General features: G+C 46.0%; 1 protein-coding gene across 6 annotated transcripts in view; it reads right to left on the bottom strand.

The window, feature by feature from the left end:
* The window catches only part of prdm10 (PR domain containing 10), a 317,111-nt gene that overhangs the window by 10,010 nt on the left and 280,248 nt on the right, over positions 1–26,853 (bottom strand). For all 6 annotated transcript variants that reach the window (XM_038778556.1, XM_038778562.1, XM_038778560.1 and 3 more), the window contains 4 exons: positions 24,542–24,703; positions 21,947–22,123; positions 17,141–17,284; positions 9,844–10,012 (listed from right to left, as the gene is read on the bottom strand). In XM_038778556.1, the coding sequence (XP_038634484.1) occupies positions 9,844–10,012; positions 17,141–17,284; positions 21,947–22,123; positions 24,542–24,703 (652 nt within the window). The remainder of the gene's footprint in view (positions 1–9,843; positions 10,013–17,140; positions 17,285–21,946; positions 22,124–24,541; positions 24,704–26,853) is intronic.

The following is a 26,853-nucleotide window of genomic DNA, read 5'->3' as shown; positions in this document are numbered from 1 at the left end:
GCTGCTCAAATTCATGCACTACATAGGAGTTTGGAAAGTTGTTCTGTTTCAAAACCTTTTCTCGTTTGGTATACAAGCTTTCTGAGCTCGACAAATACTGGCAATATTTACTTCAGTGTGAAAAAATCTGTCAAAATTTCATATCAGCATTGTTTTTTTTCCATTCTCAACAGTGACAGAGTTTAAAAGGTGTCTCACTGGCTGTAAAGCACTGTAGAATACCCTGAGGTTGTGAAAGTCACTATGTAAACATAAGAACAGGAGTAGAGTAGGCCATCTGGCTCCTCGAGCCTGCTCCGCCATTCAATGAGATCATGGCTGATCTATTGTGGACTCAGCTCCACTTTCCGGCCCAAGCACCATAACCCTTAATCCCTTTTTTCTTCAAAAAACTATCTATCTTTACCTTAAAAACATGTAATGAAGGAGCCTCAACTGCTTCACTGGGCAAGGAATTCCATAGATTCACAACCCTTTGGGTGAAGAAGTTCCTCCTAAACTCAGTCCTAAATCTACTTCCCCTTATCTTGAGGCTATAACCCTTAGTTCTGCTTTCACCCGCCAGTGGAAACAACCTGCCCGCATCTATCCTATCTATTCCCTTCATAATTTTAAATGTTTCTTTAACACAAGTCTTTTTAAAACATGTTTTTGCTTTTCTTCAGCTCAACAGATAATAATATCTGTTGCTAGTTTGTGTGTTAGTGTCCATTACTGTATTGTTTGCAATTATTACAGAATATTTTGCATAGGTTCCAAGTAGGATCTTTGGTTTGGAATCAAATAGTTGAGAATTATATAATAATAATAATCTTTATTGTCACAAGTAGGCTCACATTAACACTGCAATTAAGTTACTGTGAAGAGTCCCTCATCGCCACATTCCGACGCCTGTTCTGGCACACAGAGGGAGAACCCAGAATGCCCAATTCACCCAACAGCTCGTCCCTCAGGACCCGTGGGAAACTCACGCAGACACGAGGAGAGAAAACTGAGGGCGCAGAAACCAAAAGAGAAAATGTTGAAAAATCGCAGCAGGTCTGGCAGTGACCCAATCAGATGCCTTTTCTGCACCGAATGGCACAATTAGCTCTGGCCCTGCCGCTGGCGTAAGAATCACATTCAGCAGTCGACACACAGTGGACGACAGTCTTCAACACTTGACAAATCCCATCTTGTGCACCCCAACCCTTGACAAATCCCGTCTTGTCCTCTCCAATTGCTTGCGGAAGATAGAGTTCCAAGCTCAATGCTAGAACCTTAGCTAACAGCTTAGCGTCTGCGTTAAGCAGTGAAATAGGACGGTATGACCCATAATCCACAGGATCCTTGTCCTTTTCTGGAGCTGGGAGATGAATGCCTACTCAAGCGTCGCAGGAAGGGAATACCGGGCCAAAGAATCACTGAACATCCCCATCATTAACTTTCAGTAAATACAGCTCTCTAACATTGTCGCCATTAAACTTTCCTACGGCAGGTGCAGCATGGGGCTAGATACGGCGTCAAGCTCCCCCTACACTGTCCCCATCAAACACGCCCAGGATAGGTACAGCAGAGGGTTAGGTGTACAGAGTCAAGCTCCCTCTACACTGTCCCCATCAAACACTCCAGGACAGGTAGAGCATGGGGTTAGATACAGAGTAAAGCTCCCTCTACACTGTTCCCATCAAACACTCCCAGGACAGATAGAGCATGGGGTGAGATACAGAGTAAAGCTCCCTAACATTGTCGCTATCAAATTTTACTACGGCAGGTGCACGGAGTTAGATGCAGAGTCAAGCTCCCTCTACACTGTCCCCATCAAACACTCCAGGACAGGTAGAGCAAACGGTTAGATATAGATTCAAGTTCCGTCTGCACTGTCCCCATCAAACACTCCCAGCACAGGGACAGTTTTCAGTTAAATACAGAGTAAAGCTCCCTAACATTGTCGCTATCAAAGTTTCCTATGGCAGGTACAGCATTGGTTTAGGTATAGAGTTAAACTCCCTCTTCACTGTCCCCATCAAACACTTCCAGGACAGGTACAGCATGGGGTTAGATACAGAGTAAAGTTCCCTCTACATGGTCACCATCAAACTTTCCTACGGCAGATACAGCATGGAATTAGATACAGTGTCAAGGTCCCTCTACACTGTCCCCATCAAACATTCCCAGGACAGGAACAGCACGGGGTTAGATACAGTGTCAAGCTCCCTCTACACTGTCCCCATCAAACACTCCCAGAAATGATAAACCACAGGGTTAGATATAGAGAAAAGCTCCCAAATTTGGTGAATGGCAAAAGAATCAATAGCGAAATGAAGAATTTTTTAAAACGCTGGGTATGGAATGTACTGTCTGAAATTGTGGAGGAGATAGATTCAACTGTGACTTTCAAAAGGGTTTGATGATTATCTGAAGAGAAAACAATTGCAGGGCTACAGGGAAAGGACAGTGCAACAGGATGAGCTAGCTGCTCTTGCAGAGGGCCAGCATGGAGACAATGGGTTGAATAACCTCCTTCTCAGTTAAAACCATTCTTTGATTTTATGATTTCGAGTCTCAATGACTACAAATGGTTATTGCTGTTAGGAAAATGATGGTAGTTTCAAGGGATTTATATTTGTATAAATATGGTGTGGCTTTCAGTGGATTTAATGTTTCTATGCCTGGAAGGGTAAAACTTATAGTTAGATTCACGCTAGACAAAGGTCTTTGTATATGTGGGAGTTAATTTCCATTCCAACAGTGATTCTATTGTGCTTATAGAGAGCTACATTGTGACGGGTAAATAAACCAACAGAGGATGCTTAGCAACTGAGGTCTTGGAAGGTAGAGAAGCTTTTAGTTCAGCTAATTTGATTGCAGTTTGAGAGAGAAGGCAATTCTCACAGCTCTGCTAGAAGCAAATCTGACAGCATCTGTGGAGAGAAAAGGGAGCTAACTTTGAGTTTGGATGACTCTTTGTCAAAGCTGGAGAGAACTGGAAATGGGTTCAGATTTATACTATCGTTGGGGAGGGGGGGGGGGGGGTGGTGTGTGTGTGTGTGTGTGTGGAGCAGTGGGGCTGGAACGGGGCCAGCAATAGGTGGAGAGAGACAAAGATGTTGTGGACAGAAGACTAAAGGAATGTAAATGGAGGTGATTAAGGCGACGAAGGGTGCTGATAATGGCAAACAAAGAGATAAGAATGTGTGATTGGCAGAACAAAGATGAGCAGTGTGTTAAAGGGCAACGAGCAACAGTTGGCCCAAGTGAAGTGGGGAAAGGGGAACAATGGGGAGGGAAAAACAGATCAAAAGAGAAACAAATCGATAGAAATAAAAATGGGGTGAAGGTGGAGGACAGAGTTCACAGTCTGAAGTTGTTGAGCTCAATGTTGAGTTCAGAAGGCTGTGAAGTGCCTAATCGGAAGATGGGGTGCAGTTCCTCCAGTTTGCGCTGGGCTTCACTGGAACACTGCAGTAGGCCGAGGATGGATATGTGGACATAAGATCAGGACAGTGAGTTGATATGGCAAGCGTTAGGAAGATCTAATAGAAGCAGTTGCTGTCAGAAGGGTAAAGAGGGTGCATATCTCTCAGCCTTGCTAGAAAAAAGGCCATACTATGGATAATTGTTAAGCAAAAAAATGTGTACGCAACTGACTAGGTCAATGGCTGCCTGTGCTGTCATCGAATGTGGACCCATGTTAGGCACTTTTCATCACTAACATCCTTCAAAACCTTTATAATGGTAGTGTCATGTCACAAAGACATGAAATAAAATATCTTCATGGATACTTTATAAAATTGGCAAAGGCTTTCCACTGACTCAAACCATGAGTGGTTGCAACTCGCACAAAATTTTCAGCCTTCAGAAAATCACAACAACCTTGTTATCTCTTAAACAACACAAATGCCCCTGTGACTGCAGAAATAACATTTCAAGGAAATGCACAAAGGCCCCTTTACATGTCTACGGCACAACCTTGGCCAACTGAGGCAATCCATCTGCAAGGACAAAGAACCCTGAAAACTCTGGTAACTTTATTTATGGATGAAACATGAACCACCTCAAGAATCCAGACCAGGAAAATATATCCTTTGTCTAAATGAAAGGGAAGGAGTGGGAGTTAAGTAACATGACCCCTCCCAGACCTCACCAAGCTGCGAGAACCTGTAATGTTGCCTTGTGAAGTTAAAGTCTGTCACCTCCCATCAACCAAATAACAGCAGAACCAGAGTTCCGTTCAGGTTTAAATTGTCTCGTCCTCATCGACACGGTTTCTACTGGAACATCTGAATCTCTGTACCAGTGTTGTTACAAAACTAATTGCTTTCTCTGTGCTTCTGCCATCGTGGAAGTCAATGCTACTGGAAAAGAGCATTATCCTATGTCAGCTTCATCCTCCTCAACTCTCTGAAGGAATACACCACTGGACCTTTGATGCTGGACTCACGTGAACCAATAATACTTATTTTGTCTGTGGTCTTTGCCCTGCACCTCTTTCTTTCCCTTATCCCTCTTCTTATTGTGTGAATGTACCGGGGGTTACGTAGCAATACGCCCTCGCTGCATTTGACTTTACCTTATCTGGAGTTAACTGTGGGGGTATTAATGGAGGATTGAATCACTCCATGACCAAGGGGTTGGGGAAAATACGCCACCACCGACAAAGGGAAGAACAAAAAAACCTTTCTGTTTTTGGATGGGTGCGGGGAGAAATCAGGGCCGTTTTAAATTAATACTAACGATCCTCTGAGAGACAGAACAAAGAACAAAGAAAAGTACAGCACAGAACAGTCCCTTTGGCCCTCCAAGCCTGTGCCGACCATGCTGCCCGTCTAAACTGAACGCTTCTGCACTTCTGGAGTCCATATCCCTCTATTCCCATCCTATTCATATATTTGTCAAGATACCCCTTAAACGTCACTATCGTCCCTGCTTCCACCATCTCCTCCGGTAGCAAATTCCATGCACCCACTACCCTCTGTGTAAAAAACTTGCCTCGTACATCTCCTCTAAACCTAGCCCCTCGTACCTTAAACCTTTGCCCCCTAGTAATTGACCCCTCTACCCTGGGAAAAAACCTCTGACTATCCACTATCTCTGTGCCCCATATAATTTTGTAGACCTCTATCAGGTCGCCCCTCAACCTCTGTCGTTCCAGTGAGAACAAACCGAGTTTATTCAACCTCTCATCATAGCTAATGCCCTCCATACCAGGCAACATCCTGGTAAATCTCTTCTGCACCCTCTCTAAAGCCTCCACATCCTTCTGGTAGTGTGGCAATCAGAATTGAACACCATACTCCAAGCGTGGCCTAACTAAGGGTCTATACAGCTGCAACATGAATTGCAAATTTTTATACTCAATGCCCTGGCCAATGAAGGCAAGCATGCCACAGGCCTTCTTGATTACCTTCTCCACCTGTGTTGCCCCTTTCAGTGACCTGTGGATGTGTACATTTAGATCTCTCTGACTGTCAATACTCTTGAGGGTTCGACCATTCAGTGTATATTCTCTACCTTCCAAAATGTACCTTCCTCACATTTGTCCGGATTAAAGTCCATCTGCCATCTCTCCGCCCAAGTCTCCAAACGACCTAAATCCTGCTGTATCCTCTGACAGTCCTCATCGCAATCCGCAATTCCACCTACCTTTGTGTTGTCTGCAAACTTACTAATCAGACCAGTTACATTTTCCTCCAAATCATTTATATATACTACGAACAGCAAAGGTCCCAGCACTGATCCCTGCGGAACACCACTAGTCACAGCCCTCCAAACAGAAACGCACCCTTTCATTGCTACTCTCTAACTTCTATGACCTAGCCAGTTCTCTATCCATCTTGACAGCTCACCCCGATCCCGTGTGACTTCACCTTTTGTACCAGTCTACCATGAGGGACCATGTCAAAATCCTTACTGAAGTCCATACAGACAACATCCACTGCCCTACCTGCATCAATCATCTTTGTGACCTCCTCAAATAATTCGATCAAGGTAGTGAGACACGACCTTCCCTTTACAAAACCATGCTGCCTCTCACTAATACGTCCATTTGCTTCCAAATGGGAGTAGATCCTGTCTCGAAGAATTCTCTCCAGTAATTTCCCGACCACTGACATAAGGCTCACCGGCCTGTAGCTCCCTGGATTATCCTTGCTACCCTTCTTATACAAAGGAACAAAATTGGCTACTTTCCAGTCCTCTGGGACATTACCTGAGGACAGTGAGGACCCAAAGATTTCTATCAAGGCCTCAGCAATTTCCTCTCTAGCCTCCTTGAGTATTCTGGGGTAGATCCCAACAGGCCCTGGGGACTTATCTACCGTAATATTTTTCAAGACGCCCAACACCTCACCTTTTTGGATCTCAATGTGACCCAGGCTATCTACACACACTTCTCCAGACTCAACATCCACCAATTCCTTCTCTTTGGTGAATACTGATGCAAAGTATTCATTTAGTACCTCGCCCATTTCCTCTGGCTCCACACATAGATTCCCTCCCCCGTCCTTCAATGGGCCAACCCTTTCTCTGGTTACCCTCTTACTTTTTATGTAAGTGTAAAAAGCCTTGGGATTTTCATTAACGCTATTTGCCAATGACTTTTCGTGACCCCTTTTAGCCCTCCTGACTCCTTGCTTAAGTTACTTCCTACTTTCCTTATATTCCACACGGGCTTCATCTGTTCCCAGCCTTCTAGCCCTGACAAATGCCTCCTTTTTCTTTTTGACGAGGCCTACAATATCTTTCGTTATCCAACGTTCCCTATATTTGCCATATTTATCCTTCTTCCGCACAGGAACATGCCGGTCCTGAATTCCTTTCAACTGACATTTGAAAGCCTCCCACATGACAGATGTTGATTTACCTTCAAACATCCAACCCCAATCTAGGTTCTTCAGTTCCTGCCTAATATTGTTATAATTAGCCTTCCCCCAATTTAGCACATTCACCCTGGGACCACTCTTATCCTTGTCCACCAGCACTTTAAAACTTACTGAATTGTGGTCACTGTTCCCGAAATGCTCCCCTACTGAAACTTCGACCACCTGGCCGGGCTCATTCCCCAATACCAGGTCCAGTACAGCCCCTTCCCTAGTTGGACTGTCTACATATTGTTTTAAGAAGCCCTTCTGGATGTTCCTTACAAACTCTGCCCCGTCCAAGCCCCCAGCACTAAGTGAGTCCCAGTCTATATTGGGGAAGTTAAAGTCTTCAATCACAACAACCCTGTTGATTTTACTCCTTTCCAAAATCTGTCTACCTATCTGCTCCTCCATCTCCCATGGCTGTTGGGTGGCCTGTAGTAAACCCCAACATTGCGACGGCACCCTTCTTATTCCTGATCTCTACCCATATAGCCTCACTGCCCTCTGAGGTGTCCTCCCGCAGTACAGCTGTGATATTCTCCCTAACCAGTCACGCAACTCCTCTACCCCTTTTACATCCCCCTCTATCCTGCCTGAAACATCTAAATCCTGGAATGTTTAGCTGCCAATCCTGTCCTTCCCTCAACCAGGTCTCTGTAATTGCAAAAACATCATAGTTCCAAGTACTAATCCAAGCTCTAAGTTCATCTGCCTTACCCGTAATACTTCTTGCATTAAAACATATGCACTTCAGGCCACCAGTCCCGCTGTTTTCAGCAACATCTCCCTGTCTGCTCTTCCTCAGAGCAATACTGGCCCTATTCCCTAGTTCTGCCTCAACTTTTTCACCTTGACACACTGCTCCGGTACCTACCCCCCTGCCATACTAGTTTAAACCCTCCCATGTGACACTAGCAAACCTCACAGCCAGGATATTTATGCCTCTCCAGTTTAGATGCAACCCGTCCTTCTTATACAGGTCACACCTGCCCCGGAAGAGCTCCCAGTTGTCCAGACAACGGAAACCCTCCCTCCTGCTGCAGGACCACATGCCCCTTCCTGCCTATGTCGTTAGTACCAATATGTACAACGACCTCTGCCTGTTTGCCCTCCCACTTCAGGATGCCCCCTACCCGTTCGGAGACATCCTAGACCCTGGCACCAGGGAGGCAACATACCATCATGGAGTTTCTTTCATGTCCACAGAAGTGCCTATCTGTGCTCCTGATGATAGAGTCCCCTATGACTATTGTTCTTCTGCACTTTGATCTTCGCTGCTGAACATGAGAGCCAGCCGTGGTGCCACTGCTCTGGCTGCTGCTATTTTCCCGATAGACTACTCCCCACAACAGTATCTAAAGCAGTATACCTGTTCGAGAGGGGGACAACCACAGGGGATTCCTGCACTACTGCCTGCCCTTTCTGGTGGTCACCCATCTCTCTGCCTGCACCTTGAATGTGATCACATCTCTATAACTCCTATCTATGATGCTTTCCGCCACCTGTATGCTCCTAAGTGCTTCGAATTGCTGCTCCAATCTGAACCACGCGTTTTCCTCATCTCTGTCTTAAATGGGTCGTCACTTAGTTTTAAACAGTGGCTCCTGTTCTCGATTTTCCCATAAGGGGAGACATTCTTTCCACATCCACCCTGTCAGTACCCTCAGGATCTCATGTGTTTCAACTAAGTCACCTCTTTCTCTTCTAAACTCCAGCTGATACAAAGACTAGGCTGTCCAACCTGTCCTCATAACACCTAACTCCAGGTGTTAATCTGGTAAAGCTTCTCTGAACTGTATTCAATTCCCCTCACAATAAACAATAACATTCTATTAGCTTTTCTAATTACTTGCTGAACCTGCATATAACCATTAGAGGGTCATGCACTAGGACACCCAGATACCTCTGCATTTCTACCCTTCCTTAAATAAGGAGACCATACTGTACATAATACTCCAGATGTGGTCTCACCAATGCCCTGTACAACTGAAGCATAACCTCCCTACTTTTGTATTCAATTCCCCTCACAATAAACAATAACATTCTATTAGGTTTTCTAATTACTTGCTGAACCTGCATATAACCATTAGCGGTTCCAACACTAGGACACCCAGATCCCTCTGCATCTCAACGCTCTGAAATCTCCCATCATTTAAATAATTTGCTTCTTTTTTTATTCCTCCTTCTAAGATGGGCAACTTTATATTTTCCTCCCTCCCAAATCCAGGTTTACATTCATTTCTAGGATGTTACTTTGTCTTCTGTAGTGAAGACTGATGCAAAATACCTATTCCATTCATCTGCCACTTTCTTTATTATTAAATCCATTATTAACTCCCCAGACTCATTGGAAGCATTTGACCCATGGACAACAGATCTAAAATCCAATCTACTTATATTGATTCTGCCCAGCCTCCCTCATTACAGTTCTGCAAATTTCTGTCAGTGTTTGCGGTAGCATGGTGGTTAGCATAAATGCTTCACAGCTCCAGGGTCCCAGGTTCGGTTCCCGGCTGGGTCACTGTCTGTGCGGAGTCTGCACATCCTCCCCGTGTGTGCGTGGGTTTCCTCCGGGTTCTCCGGTTTCCTCCCACAGTCCAAAGATGTGTGGGTTAGGTGGATTGGCCATGCTAAATTGCCCGTAGTGTCCTAAAAAAGTAAGGTTGGGGGGGGTTGTTGGGTTACGGGTATAGGGTGGATACGTGGGTTTGAGTAGGGTGATCATTGTTTGGCACAGCATCGAGGGCCGAAGGGCCTGTTCTGTGCTGTACTGTTCTATGTTCTATGGTGTACAATTAGTTCAAACCAAGAAATTCTGGCTGACTTAAGGACTCTGAACGGACAAACTCAATGCAAATTTTGAGTTTAGCAGATCATAAAGGTGATGTTTTGGTTTCATCTGTAGGAAATGATGGGGGGCGAGCACAGAAGAATGAGAAGCTGGAGTAGGACTGGGTCTGCGTGGTCAGTGTTTGTCTGAACTAAGACAGCCACTTACAGTAGTTGCGATAGGTCCCCCAGGTGCTGGGAAGGTATGTATGCTGTACAGCAGTTGTTGGCTGATGCTGTAAGACCTGATTTTGCGTTGATGTTCCACCCTGTACCTGAGAAGGACTGAGTTCTTGTTGCTGCTGTGATGAAGGGCTCAGTGGCTGACCTCCTCCAGTCTGCAATCAAACACACATTCCAAAGAGCATGAGAAAATCAGTTAATAAACAAATATTTCTCCAAAATTTAAAGCAGCATTTATGCTTCCTTAATTAGTGTCTGATTTGTTGTCTGTTGGATGACTGCATCCCAGCTGGCTCGGTGATACAGACCGGAGGAGACACTGTACCATAAAGTCAACACTGAAAGAAATGCCGTCAGAACTGTCCGTGCAACAATATTTCTCCCCTAAAAGTCATGCATTTTACAGTATGGCTGCTGCCAGGGTGAGGTTGCCATGAAAGCATTTACTCTGTTTTTGTCAGTTGGGCCCCACGGACCCTTCTCTTGTACAATTCTCCCCTATCTGCTCCCTTACGTATAGATTGCCCTGCATTGAAAGTCATCCCACTTTCTTCCCACTACGGGAGTGAGCCAACTGCTGGGCACACTTCTGGGCAGACAGTCAAATGGGGAATATGATCACATTGTGATGCTGTGCATCAGAAATGTCCCCCGGGTGCTCAGGTTCTACATGAGGCAAGTTCCTGAGGTTTCACTGGTTTTTTAACAGGCAAGAACAGCGCAACAACACAAGATTCTTCAAAGACTACGGGGAAGGAGGAGATGGAAAAATGCCTGCAGAATATCCACTTTCAAGATAACTTTCTTGTCTTCTCAGTCAGTTTGCTTCCCCAATACACAAATGGAGCCTGGCAAGTCACACTGAACCAGGCAGCAGACCGAAGTTTGCATGAGGCAAGATGTCCAAAAGAAATGCCTCGGACTAAATCTAGATAAGAGTTTCTGGTAAAGACATTCTAATTACTGCACATCAGGTACCAGGCTATAACCTGGCTCTGAAAGATTCAACTTCAAGCCTTAATCTTATTCTTTATGGGCGGCACTGTGGTTAGCATTGCTGTCTCAGTGCCAGGGACTAGGGTTCAATTCCGACCTTGGGCGACTGTCTGTGCGGAGGTTGCACATTCTCCCACGTCTGCATGGGTTTCCTCCGGGAGCTCCGGTTTCCTCCCACAGTCCAAAGATGTGCAGGTTAGGTGGAGATATGAGGATAGGGCTGGGAAATGGGCCTTGATGGGGTCGGTGCAGACTCGAAGAGCTGAACGACCTTCATCTGAACTGTATGGATTCTAATCTCGGCTGGCACTTCATTGCTACTCTGTCAGAAGTGCCATTTTTCATACAAGATGTTCAAACAATCTTATTCAGGACGTAAAAGATTTCATAGCACTATTTGAAGAAGAACAACACATTTTCCCGGTGACATTTACCCCAGTCCTTTGGGGCGCCCTAAAGACAATGGCCGGGATTCTCCGAGCCTCTGAGCTGAAATCACGCTTGGCGCGGGGGTGGACAATGGGGCATCGGACCCACAACGCCTTCCCGAGATTCTTCGGCAACCGGAGAATCGCCGGCAGTTGCGTGCGTGTGGTCGACGCGGCGCTGGTCGGGGGCCGCTAAAAGAGGCCTCCGCGGATGGCCGGCCGAGTTCCCGCCGGCGTGTTTCTAACATGGTTCCAACCTCATCACACTTCCGGTGGCGGCTATGAAGGAGTAGGTTGCACATTTGGTGGCTCCCGAATGTCGGAAGCTTGGACCTTTTTCTCTGATTTTGTGTCGGATCTCATTTGGAAAATTGCTGTTGGATGCAACTGTGACGAGGAATCCTACATCAGTGCATGGAGAAGTGCAGTTGCAGGTGCAGTTCATGCAGGAGGGCTTTGCCAAGCAGAAACAGGAATGCTTGGACCCAATTAAGGAATCGATTGCGCGGCTGGAACTCAGACTGGATGCTCAAGACCGGGGGATCCAGAAAGTGGAGAAGGCACTGACTGAACAGGAGGAACACCAAGCTGCAGTGGAGCTGGAGGTGGGGGTGTTGAGAGACCAACAGAAAAGGCTTCAGGTGGATCTAGAGAACAGGTCCCACCGGCAGACCCGAGAATAGTGGTCTCCCGGAGGGATCTGAAGGAACGGACGCAGGGACATACATAGCGGGTATGTTTGAGAAGTTACTAGGGGAGGGGACGTTCAGCTGACCCTTGGAGGTGGACAGGGCACACAAAGCGCTATCGGGGAAGCCACGTGTAGGTGACGCCCCGAGAGCAATGGTGGTGAGATCCACAGGTACCTGGACAAGGAGTGTATCCTACGGTGGGCCAGGCAGGCACGGAGCTGTAAATGGGAGAACAGCATCCTGCGTATATATCAGGATCTGAGCGCGGACGTGGCCAGTAGAAGAGCAGGGTTCAACCAGATAAAGTCGACCCGTTTCAAGGAAAAGGTTAAGTTTGGACTGCTGTATCCAGACCTTCTTTGGGTCACTCACGAATAGCAACATTTCTACTTCGAGTCGCCCGAGGAAGCAATAGACTTCACGAGAAGGAAAGGTCTGGTAGCGGACTGAGGTGTTTGGACTGAACTTTGCTGCAGCGTTCATGTTTAAAAATTTTTTTGTTGTTGGACATTATCTGTAATGCCTTCTGTATCAATTTGGAGCCTGCAGATGAGCTGTGTGGATGTGTGAATGCTAGATCTTCTTTGTGTTTCTTTTGGGCAATTGGGTTGGGATTGTTTTTGTCTGCATGGGTGTCCAAGCAGCGGCGGGGGGGGGGGGGGGGGTGCTGGATGGCCCCAAAAACAGTGATGGCTGATCGGCGGGAGGGCGGTTTGGGGGGCCAAAAGCCCCCCAACCAGGCTGATCACATGGAACGTAAGAGGGCACGTTTGTTTGCGCATTTGAGGGGACTGAAGGCAGATGTTGCAGGAGACACATCTTAGAGTAATTGACCAGGTCAGATTAAGGAAGGGATGGGTCGGGCAGGTTTTCCACTCGGGGTTGGACTCGAACACTAGAGGGGTTGCGATCCTGATCAACAAGCGAGCATCACTCGAAGCGGGAAGAATAGTTGCAGATGTGGTTGGGATCGGTACATCGTGGTCAGTGGGAAGTTGGAGGGGCTGCCGTTGGTACTCGTGGATATGTATGCGCCAAATTGAGATGATGTGGAGTTCATATGGAGGATGGGGAAGGTCTGGACCAGGATTCGAATAAGCTGGCCATGGGCGGGGACTTCAACAGTCAGTAACCCAGGGCTAGACTGGTCTAGCTCAAGGACAGGCAGGGTGCCACCAGAACTATCTGGAAGTCAACGACACGGGGGATGTTTCAGCTGCAAGGGTCTGGGAGGCGCTGAAGGCGGTGGTTGGAGGGGAGCTGATCTCGATACGGGCCCACAGGGAGAAGGTAGACAGAGCAGAGACGGACCGACTGATAAAGGAAATATCACAGGTCGACAGGAGTTATGCGGAGGCCCCAGAGGCAGGGCTTCTAAGGGAAAAATGGCTACAGACGGAGTTTGGCTTGTTAACTACAGAGAAGGTGGTGGAGCAGCTGAGGAAGGCGAGGGGGGCGATTTATGAATATGGGGAAAAGGCCAGCAGAATGCTTGCGCAGCAGCTTAGAAAGAGGGAGGCAGCCAGGGAGATTGGGAAAGTAAGGGACATGGATGGGAACCTGGTCAGAGATTCAGCTGGGGTCAATAAGGCGTTTAAGGAATTTCACAGCAGGCTGTACGAGTCGGAACCCCCGGCTGGGCCGGAAGGGCTGAGGCAATTCTTAGGGCCTGAGGTTCCCGAAGGTTGACAAAGAGTTGGTAGAAGGGCTGGAGGCCCTGATCAGGTTAGAAGAGATAGCAAAAGGGCTGAAGGCCATGCAGTCGGGTAAAGCCCCGAGACCGGACGGGTACCCAGTGGAGTTTTACAAAACGTTCGCTGGGATACTGGGGTCACTGCTGATGAGGACATTTAATGAGACAAGGGAGAGAGGGGTGCTTCCCCCGACAATGTCACAGGCCACTATCTCACTGATCCTGAAGGGGGATAAGGACCCGGAGTTATGTGGGTCCTACAGACCAATCTCGCTACTAAATGTAGACTCGAAACTGTTGGCTAAGATCTTGTCCTCAAGGATTGAAGACTGCGTTCTGGACGGGATTCAGGACGAACAGACGGGATTTGTTAAGGGAAGGCAGTTGGCGGCCAATGCAAGAAGGCTGCTGAATGTAATTATGCCCCCAGAGGGTAGGGACGTAGAGGTACTGGTCGCAATGGATGCACAAGGGGCTGGTTTAGCTCACTCAGCTAAATCGCTGGCTTTTAAAGCAGACCAAGCAGGCCAGCAGCACGGTTCGATTCCCGTACCAGCCTCCCCGGACAGGCGCCGGAATGTGGCGACTAGGGGCTTTTCACAGTAACTTCATTGAAGCCTACTCGTGACAATAAGCAATTTTCATTTCTCATTTCATTTTTTCACAAGGCAGTTGATCGGGTGGAATGGGATTATTTGTGGGAGGTACTGGGGCGGTATGGATTTGGACGGGGCTTCACAGACTGGGTCAGGCTGCTGTATCAGGTACCTGTGGCGAGTGTTCGGACAAACACTCGGGCTATTTGACATCGGGCTATTTTAGGCTGTACCGGGGGACGAGGCAGGGATGCTCCCTCTCCCCCTGTTGTTCGCACTGGCCATAGAGCCGCTGGCAATTGCGTTGAGAGCATCAAGGGGCTGGATGGGGCGGTGGAACACAGAGACTCGCTATACGCAGATGAGCTGCTCTTATATATGTCGGACCTACTGGAAAGGATGGAAGAAATTATGAAGATTCTCGGGTTACAAATTGAACATGGGTAAAAGTGAGATGTTTGCGATCCAGGCAAAGGGGATTGGAGGAGCTGCCGTTTAGAGTGTCGCCCCATCTTTATTCCACGGTCCTTTTTTAAACGGTCAACAAGGTGATCTCTGGCTTTGTATGGGCGGGTAACGGGGGAGGGCGGGCTGGCACACCCGAACTTCAGTAATTATGACTGGATGGCGAATATAGCCATGCTTAGGAGGTGGGTGGTTGGGGGGGGGGTGTGTCGATGTGGAAGCGAGTAGAGGCGGCATCTTGGAAGGGCACTAGTTTGGAGGCGTTGGTAACGGCATCACTGCCATTCCCGCCGGTGGTAGCGGCCCTGAGAGTCTGGGGGCAATGGAGGAGACATGTGGGAGCATCGGTCTGGTCTCTAATCTGCAATAATCACCGGTTTGCCCCAGGGAGGCTAAATGGAGGGTTCCGGAGATGGCAGAGAGCAGAGATCGAGAGGATGGGGGTTATGTTTAGCGAGGGAGCCTGATGGAGTTGGAGGAGAAATTTGAATTGATGGGAGGGAACGAGTTTAGGTACTTGCAGATGCGGGACCTCCTACGCAGGCAGGTCTCAACCTTCCCGCTCCTACCACCAAGGGGTATATAGGATAGGGTAGTTTCCAAAATGTGGGCGGGAGAAGGAAGGGGAGGGTGTTGGACATTTATAAGGTACTCATGCGGTTAGAGGAAACGCAGACCGAGGAGCTGAAGCACAAATGGGAAGAGGAGCTATGAGGACGGTCTCTGGGTGTTGGGGTTTAGTTTAGTTCAGAGTAGGATGTTAGAAAAGGTAGGACCTGTGAGGGATGGAGATGGCTTTTGTACTATGTTTATATTTGTATGTACACTGTTTCTTCTGTTATTGTTATGAAACCATAAATACTCAATAAAATGTCTATGTAAAAAAAAAAATGTGGTTCCAACCGGCGACAGCTCAGAATCGTGGCTGCAGTGGCCGTCCTGCTGGGGGGCCTCCACGACGGCCAGGCCTACAAGCGTGTATCACCGTTCAGTGGGCGCGTGCGATCTTGGGTTGGGGGGGCAACTTCTTCGGCGCTGGCCCGCCACGTCGCACGTGGCCGCAATTGCAGGGCCCCGCATCGGCAGCAGGAGCTGCGTGGAGCACTCCGGGGCCCTGCAAGCCCCCTTAAAAACGGAGAATCACCCCGGACTTTCTCGCGGGCGTGGGGACGTAGCCCCATTATTGGAGAATCCTGGCCAATGTTTCACATCAATTCTGGGTAAAGCTTTGCAAAACTGAAACAAAGCTCCTTGAATATGGCGTTTCACACTCCCTGAGCAGACTCAGAATGTGGAGGTATTATGTCTATGTATGAGTAATTGTACTAATGATCCAGCCTGACAAATGCCACAAACACAGGAAAGGCATTTCATAAATACCCCGTGGGACAACCGAAGGATAAAGCTGAATCTAACAAAATTAAATCCAAGATACTTGCAATGATTTCCTAGTGGAGCTGTAAAGTAAAGAAAATAGAACTTGTATTTAGCCAACACCTTAGCAAAGAACCAAGATCAATACAGCACAGGAACAGGCCCTTCGGCCCTCCAAGCCTGTACCGGTCATGATACCAACCTTTTCCAAAACCTTCAGCACTCCTCTGCACCCTCTCCATAGCCTCCAAATCCTTCTGGTAATATGGCGACCAGAATTGTGTGCAATGTTCTAAGGGTCCTTCCCAAGGTTCTGTACAACTGTAGCATGACTTGCCAGTTTTTATACTCGCTGCCCCGTCCAATGAAGGCAAGCATTCTGTATGCCTTCTTGACGACCTTGTTTACTTGTATCGCCACCTTCAAAGATTTGTGAAACTGCACGCCCAGATCTCTCTGACTTTCTATATTGCTAAGAGTTTTGCCGTTTACGGTATATTTTCCCTCTGCTAGACACACCGCTACTTTTGAAGTGCATTCACTACTATTTTGGAAAATGTAAGTTACAATGGCCTGCTCCTGGCATGAAGGGTGCACTGTTGGCACTAGTGGTTAGTGTAGATGGACAACATTGGCATTCGCGTTTATGAATCACAGTGGGACACTTGTGTTCATCTGGAAAAGGCATGTGAGCATTTACCACATAAAGCATGTCCAGAACCATCAGTGGACATTTTGCTTCAGGGTCTGGAGAGAGGGAGCAAAAAATTAAGTTAAATTTTACAATTTGAGAGCATGTGCCAAGGAAACAAATTGAAACCTTCGGCACAAGGTTTAACTGATCATGGGTATAAGACGAGGAAGTGGTCAGATGGAAGATAAAACTCAGCTTCTCAGATGATCGACGTTCCCAGGGATGAGGTCTGGTGCCAGTTTGCTCGAGTGGAGTGTATTGTCGAACCGTAAATCCTTCTCTTGCCTCAACATTCCTAACTTGGCCTGCAGTAAATCTGTTGTGCGCTATCCCAATCAGTGTTACCTGGGAGCCAGTGGGGGCCATGGCACTGGACTGATCTGCTACTTGTACATGCTGGACCTGAACGGAGTGCTGTGCAAAAGCATGAGGATCGTGCAGCTGGCTGACATCCACGGTGGAATGTTGATTCTGCTGTGGGGAGGATGCCTGAAATGAAATTGGTACAGTAAGAGGGTTTAATGGTCTCACAATCAGAACAGCAACACTGCATCACCTCATGTCATGACAATATCGATTACTCGCAACCTAAAACAATCATCATCCCTTTTTCCACTTTTCTGACCTCAATGCACCAACTCATCCTGAATACAGATGGGAAGATGTTGGACCATGAGGTAGGTACCGGCAGTGCTGGGAGGATATTTGACCTATAAAAAGCCCAATTCTGACACTCACCCTTTCAGCAGTGGTTACTGGATACTAAGTACAAACAGCAGTCTTAGTAGATAGACCCCATCCAGCCAGAGACTCTGAGGCTGACTGTAACAACACACTGACAATCCAGCAAGCTGGCTTCACCCAAGCTACTGGCCTGTTTACTGGATAAACTCTCTAAACCATCGAGGCAGTCCCAAGAAAATTAAGATAGTTTGCCAATTATTAAACCACGACCTTACTAAAAAGAACAGCAGGCTCGAAGGGCCGAATGGTCAACTCTTTATCCTACTTCTTATTTGTTTCCCTGATCAATTTTTCATCTTAAAACAACCCGAACATGGGTTTATAGGAAGATGTCCATTCAGTCCAAATCGCTTCATTCCACAGCTTTCAGCAAAGAAGGATTGACAAATTTGAGGACAATTGGTGAGGCTCACCAGATTCCAGCATCATCTGATCCCAATGTACAGCTCCAGGGAGTAGCACAAGTCTTCAGTTAAGAACCCACAAAGCTCTGGAACACAGCATGTTCGCATAGAGAGGGGGCCAAATGGCACGGCCCCATTCCCATCAGAAGCAGAGTCAAGCTCCCTCTTCTGTGAGGAGGGGGACTCATACCAACCTGTCCTGCAGAATTTGAAACAGCACTGATACCAGACTGTCTTAACATAGAACATAGAACAGTACAGCACAGAACAGGCCCTTCGGACTTCAATGTTGTGCCGAGCCATGATCACCCTACTCAAACCCACGTATCCACCCTATACCCGTAACCCAACAACCCCCCCCCCCCACCTTACTTTTTTAGGACACTACGGGCAATTTAGCATGGCCAATCCACCTAACCCGCACATCTTTGGACTGTGGGAGGAAACCGGAGCACCCGGAGGAAACCCACGCACACACAGGGAAGACGTGCAGACTCCGCACAGACGGTGACCCTCTCTTCCGAGCGACAAGTAAAAGTACAGTAAAGTAAAGGCACTATAATCCCAGAAGACCATAGGCTGCTTTCCCCTTTGAGGGGGAGAGCTGACTGCTGGTAATTTAACCTGAGGATCACCACATCTCAGGCGAGGGGCAAGGTTGAGAAAGCAGGGCGTCATGAATAACCTCAGCCGTTTCGGGAATTGGCCTCTCTCAGCATCATAAGACCATAGACCATAAGACATAGGAGTGGAAGTAAGGCCATTCGGCCCATCGAGTCCACTCCGCCATTCAATCATGGCTGATGGGCATTTCAACTCCACCTCCCAGCATTCTCCCCATAGCCCTTAATTCCTCGCGACATCAAGAATTTATCTATCTCTGCCTTGAAGCCATTTAGCGTCCCGGCCTCCACTGCACTCTGCGGCAATGAATTCCACAGGCCCACCACTCTCTGGCTGAAGAAATGTCTCCGCATTTCTGTTTTGAATTTACCCCCTCTAATTCTAAGGCTGTGCCCACGGGTCCTCGACTCCTCGCCTAACGGAAACAGTTTCTTTGCGTCCATCCTTTCTAAGCCATGTATTATCTTGTAAGTTTCTATTAGATCTCCCCTTAACCTTCTGAACTCCAATGAATACAATCCCAGGAACGCCAGCCGTTCCTCATATGCTAGACCCGCCATTCCAGGGATCATCCGTGTGAATCTCCGCTGGACACGCTCCAGTGCCAGTATGTCCTTCCTGAGATGTGGGGCCCAAAACTGGACACAGTACTCCAAATGGGGCCTAACCAGAGCCTTATAAAGGCTCAGTAGCACATCGCTGCTTTTATATTCCAACCCTCTTAAGATAAATGACAACATAGCATTCGCTTTCTTAATCACGGATTCAACCTGCATGTTTACCTTTAGGGAATCCTCGACTAGCACTCCCAGATCCCTTTGTACTTTGGCATTATGAATTTTCTCACCGTTTAGAAAGTAGTCTATGCTTGGATTCTTTTTTCCAAAGTGCAAGACCTCACATTTTCTCACGTTGAAATGCATCAGCCATTTCCTGCACCACTCTCCCAAACTGTCTAGATCCTTCTGCAGCCTCCCCACTTCCTCAGCACTACCTGCCTGACCACCTAACTTTGTATCATCAGCAAACTTCGCTAGAATGCCCCCAGTCCCTTCATCCAGATCATTAATATATATGGTGAACAGCTGCGGCCCCAACACTGAACCCTGTGGGACACCGCTGGTCACCGGCTGCCATTCCGAAAAAGAACCTTTTATCCCAACTCTCTGCCTTCTGTCAGACAGCCAATCCTCAACCCATGCCAGTAGCTCACCTCGAACACCATGGGCCCTCACCTTACTCAGCAGCCTCCTGTGTGGCACCTTATCAAAGGCCTTTTGGAAATCCAGATAGACCACATCCACTGGGTTTCCCTGGTCTAACCTACTTGTCACCTCCTCAAAGAATTCTAACAGGTTCGTCAGGCACGACCTCCCCTTACTAAATCCATGTTGACTTGTTCTAATCCGACCCTGCTCTTCCAAGAAATTAGAAATCTCATCCTTAACGATCGATTCTAGAATTTTACCAACAACCGAGGTTAGGCTAATTGGCCTATAATTTTCCATCTTTTGTCTTGATCCTTTCTTGAACAAGGGGGTTACAACAGCGATCTTCCAATCGTCTGGGACTTTCCCTGACTCCAGTGATTTTTGAAAGATCTCAACCAACGCTTCCGCTATTTCTTCAGCCACCTCCCTCAGAACTCTAGGATGTAGCCCATCGGGGCCAGGAGATTTGTCAATTTTAAGACCTTTTAGCTTTTTTAGCACCATCTCTTTTGTAATGGCAACCATACTCAACTCAGCCCCCTGACCCTTTATAATTTTTGGGATATTACTAACGTCTTCCACTGTGAAGACAGACGCAAAGTACTTATTAAGTTCTCCAGCCATTTCCTCATCTCCCATCACTAGCCTTCCAGAATCAGTTTGAATTGGCCCAATGTCTACTTTGGCCTGACGTTTGTTTCTTATGTATTGAAAGAAACTTTTACTATCATTTCTTATATTACTGGCTAGCCTGCCTTCATATTTGATCCTCTCCTTCCTTATTTGTCTCTTTGTTAACCTCTGTTTGTTTTTGTAGCCTTCCCAATCTTCTGATTTCCCGGTGCTTTTGGCCACTTTATAGGATCTCTCTTTTTCTTTGATACATTTTCTTTGATACATTTCCTGACCTCCTTTGTCAGCCATGGCTGTCTAATCCCTCCCTGGATAATCTTTCTTTTTTCTTTTCTTTTCTTTCCAGCCAACTGAGCTAAATCAGCCCCTACCTTAGTGTAAAAGGAATAAACCAATGTTTGATATTTGCAGAAACCCATCCTGAGAAATAGTTTCTCAAATAAGATAGTGAGAAATTTACACTGGTAAACTAAGGTTGCCATGAAGTGGAGTGCACACTATCGCCATAGGGTTACATTTCACTCAATTCCAGAGCACTTTGATTTTCAATGGCAAAACCACACCCGAACAATACTAAAGCAACAGATAGTAAAAAATCAGCTGGTCTACCTTAGACAGCCAACAGTTGTGATCCCTTAGCCAGCACACAAAGAGTCTCCCTACTCCCGGGTGTCATGTTTGCTGGAACAGATGTTAACTAAATTTGCGAAGCCAAGGCCAATGAAAGAATAATACTAGAAAATGCCTTCCTAATCCTTCTAGGCAGTCAAAACTAGTGCTTTCAGTCCTGCCTACCCAAGATTTCCACACCCTTAGAAAGGTAGAGAATAGATGGCAAATGCTAAACCTGCACCACCAACAGTCTGTCCTGGTCCCCCCATGCCGACACTATAGTTAAGAAAGCCCACCAACGACTCTACTTCCTCAGAAGACAAAGGAAATTTGGCATGCCAGCTACGACCCTCACCAACTTCTACAGATGCACCATAGAAAGCATTATTTCTGGTTGTATCACAGCTTGGTATGGAGCCTGCTCTGCCCAAGACCGCAGGAAACTACAAAAGATCGTGAATGTAGCCCAGTCCATCACGCAAACCAGCCTCCCATCCACTGACTCTATCTATAATTCCCGCTGCCTCAGAAAGGCAGCCAGCATAATTAAGGACCCCACGCACCCGACATACTCTCTTCCACCTTCTTCCGTCAGGAAAAAGATACCAAAGTTTGAGGTCACGTACCAACCGACTCTAGAACAGATTCTTCCCTACTGCCATCAGACTTTTGAATGGACCTATCTCGTATTAAGTTGATCTTTTCTCTACACCTTGGTATAACTGTAACATTATATTCTGCAGTCTCTCCTTCCTTGTACGGTATGCATTGTTTGCACAGCATGCAAGAAACAATACTTTTCACTGTATACTAATGCATGTAACAATAATAAATCAAATCAAATTAAATAAACAGAAACGGTGTTGAAGACTGGTCCTCTTCTTTATTTTGTGCTTACATACATGAATAGGCATATCACCCACCTGTGCCACCTGTACCACCTGGAGTTGGATGTGCTGAGGCTGCTGTCCCTGAACGGATTGAAGGTGCTGAGAGACAGGAATGTACTGCACGCGCTGATAATCTCCTTGGGCTGGGCGGTAATCGGCCGTCAGCGTCTGAGACAACTCGCTCATTGCCTGAGTCAGCAGATCAGTAGCCTGTTTGAAAGAGAAAATTAAATTAGTCCTTATAAAATATTTACTTTCATGATTGATATTTTAGATAGAAATGTAAAATTTAGTTTTGTGGTAATCAAACTATTATTTTTGTTTTTTGTTTAAAAAAAAATAAATTTAGAGTACCCAATTATTTTTTTTTCCAATTAAAGGGTAATTTAGCATGGCCAATCCACCTACCCTGTACATCTTTGGCTTGTGCGGGTGAAACCACACAGACACAAGGAGAATGTGCAAACGCCACAAGGACCCAGGGCCAGCATTCAAACCTGGATCCTCAGCGCCGAAGATGCGGTGCTAACCACTCCTGGAAATCAAATTACATTGAAATTTGATTCCAGATCACCCATGGCACTGAATGTATCAAAGGTCCCTCCAAGTGTACATACAAGATCAGAGTTAAAAGGGCAAGAGACATAAAAGAGCAGGTGGACCCGAAGACAGCAAGTCTGAGGAAATAGAACAGAAAATGCTGGATAAACTTAGCAGTCTGGCAGTACCTGTGGAGAGAGAAACAGAACTGGGACATGACAGTGGTGCAAATCTGCCATGGGGATACGTCCCAGGCCAGTCACCCTTTTTGTGTTGCATACATCTGTGTTTTATCACAGTAACAGCAGAGAGAGAAAAAGAGGCCGTTAACGAAGGTTAATGCCGAGAGGGCCCATGCTCGAACATGGGTGTTGCAGTTGAATTGAAGGGTTTACTGGCCAGATGCAAGTGGAAAGACTCCAAGAAATCCTTGTCTTGGGTAATTACAGGAACATTTGAGGACAAAGTAAATTCCCAAAAGCTATGGCACACCTTGGTTTTGTCTTAGGAGAAGTGAACATAGAACATACAGTGCAGAAGGAGGCCATTCGGCCCATCAAGTCTGCACTGACCCACTCAAGCCCTCACTTCCACCCTATCCCCGTAACCCAATAACCCCTACTAACCTTTTTGGTCACTAAGGGCAATTTATCATGGCCAATCCACCTACCCTGCACGTCTTTGGACTGTGGGAGGAAACCGGAGCACCCAGAGGAAACCCACTTGAAGGAACCCTCAAGATGCTGTAACACTTTGGGGAACTCTGGCAGAATTAAAAGTGGAATGAGAAGTGGTCTTTTGAGATTTTTAGAGTTTAAAATCTAAATATCTACAAAAGATATATTATGTTAAATTAGTGGTATTTATTTCATTTATTATTTGTTTCATATAAAGTTTTGCTTAAAACATGAAATCTCATGGCTTAATTCTTTCAATTAACAATTGAAGTTTGAATTTATTTTTAAAAGTTAAAAGTAACCCAAAGATCAATCTTTACACCATTTATAAACATTACCCATTCGTACTGAGCATGAACAACAGCACACTGCTGTTCAGAATGTGCACGATGACTCACAGATCTCTAACTTTATGTGGTAATCCAGTTAGTTGTACTGAATGTGAGCAGTATTACCAGGCTTTCTCAATCTCACCGTGTGAGCAGCCTTCACAGGAATGGAATTCAATTGCATTCTATCCACAATAGCTAATGAAAAGTATCTCAAACATACAGAATTTCCCTCCCCAACATCTGTTCTGCAGACAGTACCATATTCAAGCGGAGAGGGGATTACACAGCCAGTGCTGTCAAGCACTCCCAAACCCGATCCTGCCTTCACTTGACAGCTATAAAAGCTTACCTCCTTCAAGGGACAGTGATCAGAAATAGGATCACTGACTAATTTTTAAACTAGCCTTTACGTCAGAACATTGAGATTAATTGTTGTACCCTAGTTGACTATGGCACTGTCTGGCCTGAATAGCCATGTCTGTGGTCTTGGACTTTCGCCCAGCCAGGACCTGGCAATGCAGCCGATCAATTAAATTTGTTCAAAATGACTTGGATCAAATTCAAACTGAGAGCTTAGTCAGATGGCTGAGGCACTTGCATTACTCAATACTTCACCAGATTTCCCAAAGACCCGTGCTTCCCTCAGGGGATTGGTTGGGCTTTCAAATGCTACAAAGTCCAGATGAGGAAAGGACTGGAGGGTATTTTCTAATTTATATAAAGGTGCTTTTAACTGAATGTGAAAATCCCAGCCACTGCCATTTTTCTTCAGAGGTAATGAACTGTCTGTTTGGTTGCCTGTATATCTCAGTCGGTCTCTGCGACTGTCTGTCTGCCTGTCTCTCTCGGTCTGCCTCCCTCTTTGCTTTTCTGTCTGTCTTAGAAACTCTCTCTCTCCACCTTTTACTCAGTCTTTGCATGTGCACCTCTCACTCTGTTTCTGTGTCCGACAGCTGGTGTCTCTCTCTATCCCCACCACTCACTGCTGCCCCGAGTCTTTCTCTCTCTCCGTCTGTCTGGAAGACTTGTGAATTTTTTGGTGGCCCCAAATTAGCAGTTAAGCTCTTGTGTCTTCTCACCACAATTGTGTCTCCAGTAGAGCCATCTGTGTTCACAACATTTGGTGCTGCACCGATAACAGTGGCCACAATTGGCGTTTGTGCAGGAAGTGTCTGCAGTGCATTCGGATTCTCTTGCAGAACATCAGTATGTTTCTTGCGGATATGTTGCACCATTTTTGCCTAGAGACAGAACAAATGCAGATTTTCAGAACAGAAATCATAGTCCTCATTCAGCCCTTGCACATTGTAAACATAATCTGCTCCTGTGTGCAGGAGGTGTACAGACATACCTACTCTGGCTCTATCCTCATGCTTGGAGAAATATTGTACATCCGATGTTTCTTGCATATGATCAGTGGCAATATTGCATTGTTTCCACCAAACATTGCAACATTAATTCATGATGCTTTCTCAAAACTCAAACGGTGATAAGAAAAGTCCCACAATACTTTCTAAGCAGAAGAGGAAGAGTATCCCTCAACCAAAATCACTAACATTGATGAACTGGCCATTCACCTGTTATTTGTGCAAAACTGCTGTGCGCAGAACTGTGTTCGGAAAACAGAGGTAGTTTTAGGGATTTATATTTGTATTGGTAAACAATAGAAATAAGGTATAGTATTAAATGGGTTTAGTTTAATGTTTTTGTACCTGGAAGGCTAAAATCTATAGTTAGATTCATGCTGGACAAAGGTGTTTTTGTATGTGTGGGGTTGGGTTCAATTCCAACTGTGATTCTATTGTGCTTAGAGAGGGCTACGCCATGAGGTCTTAGCAACTGGGGCCTTGCAAGGAAGAGAAGCCTTTAAGTTATAGTTTAGCTAATTTGATGTAGTTTGAGATAAGTCGTAAGAGAGGAGAAAGTTCTCACAGCTCTGCTCAAAGCATTTCATAGAATTAGAATTTTACAGTGCAGAAGCAGGCCATTTGACCCATCGGGTCTGCACTGGCCCACTCCCCCATCCTAGCCCCATAACCCAACCTAACCTTTTGGACTGTAAAGGGCAATTTAGCATGGCCAATCCACCTAATCTGCACATCTTTGGACTGTGGGAGGAAACCAGAGCACCCAGGGGAAACCCACGCAGACACGGGGAGAAAGTGTAAACTCCACATATGCAGTCACCCAAGGCTGGAATTGAATCCGGGTCCCTGGAACTTTGAGGCAGCAGTGCTAACCATTGTGCTGCCCTTGTTTGTTGGTTTAGAAGGACGATGAGGAAATATCTCTAAGCTTTTCTATAAAAAAGGCACAACATGGAGTGATGGGTACAAAAACAAGTGCAGAAATCTGAAGAGTCATTAGTTAAGGAAACTAGAGAAATGAAGAGAGGTTTTCAAGAGGTCTGAGGTTAAATATTCTAGAATAAAGCACCTTTCTACAAAAAGACAGACAGAACTGAGAATGCTGAGGCGCCACAAAGATATCTGAAGTTATTTTCACATTTGTGAGATTTTGTGTAAAAGCAGTCATGACAAGGAAATCTAAAAGGAGGTGGTGTAAAATCTTGGACTAGATTCATTGTTAAAAGTTAAGCAGAAGCTTTGTATAAAAGTGTCATTTGAAAAACCTGGTCTGCATTTTGGAATGCAAACTGCTAAGGGAAAGCATTCTTATGAGAGAAGATTTTAAAGTGTGTTTTTGGGAGTAGAGTTTGGAAACTCATGTAATCATCCTCTGATGGGATTCAGAGGAGAAATCCACAGACAATAACTTGCGTTCAGAGTGGAGTGCATGCATTTGATCACAGTCATCTTGTGTGCTTAAAAGGGACTTTTGGGGTTAATAAGATCATTGTATCTTAATATGTACTTTGTAATGCATGTTAATCTTTAAATCTGTATATATTTGTTAAGCACAGGAGATAGTAAGGGAGTATTGCACTATAATCCAATGTTTTCATCTTTAATAAATGTTTTTTCATGTTGTTAAAACTAATTAGCGGCCTTGTGACTCTTCCTCCATGTTTTATAAACAAAAGTAAAGGTTACTGTAGAGCGGCACGGTAGAACACTGGTTAGCACTGTTGCTTCACAGATCCAGGATCCCAGGTTCGATTTCTGGCTTGGGTCACTGTCTGGCCTCTTCCTGTACTGCAGATAATGAAGCAAAGTAACTTTCTATAGTAAGGGTCCTTCTTGCTGATTCCCTTATTTCCCCTCTCTTTATTTTTGTCATCATCATTTTTAATCCATGGATTCTTAGTAGGCATTTATGTTTAAGTTGAGTAGCAGAGAAAATGAGGAATTCAAGAAGATGCAACAAAGTGGTGCTGCTGGCTTTCGACAGCAAGACCCAAACTTCTCTGCAGCCGCGAGATGGGGGTTGG

The sequence above is a fragment of the Scyliorhinus canicula genome, chromosome 19, assembly GCF_902713615.1.
Source record: "Scyliorhinus canicula chromosome 19, sScyCan1.1, whole genome shotgun sequence".
In the NCBI taxonomy this organism is placed as follows: domain Eukaryota; kingdom Metazoa; phylum Chordata; class Chondrichthyes; order Carcharhiniformes; family Scyliorhinidae; genus Scyliorhinus; species Scyliorhinus canicula.
This window is presented reverse-complemented; position numbering and strand designations above follow the sequence as displayed.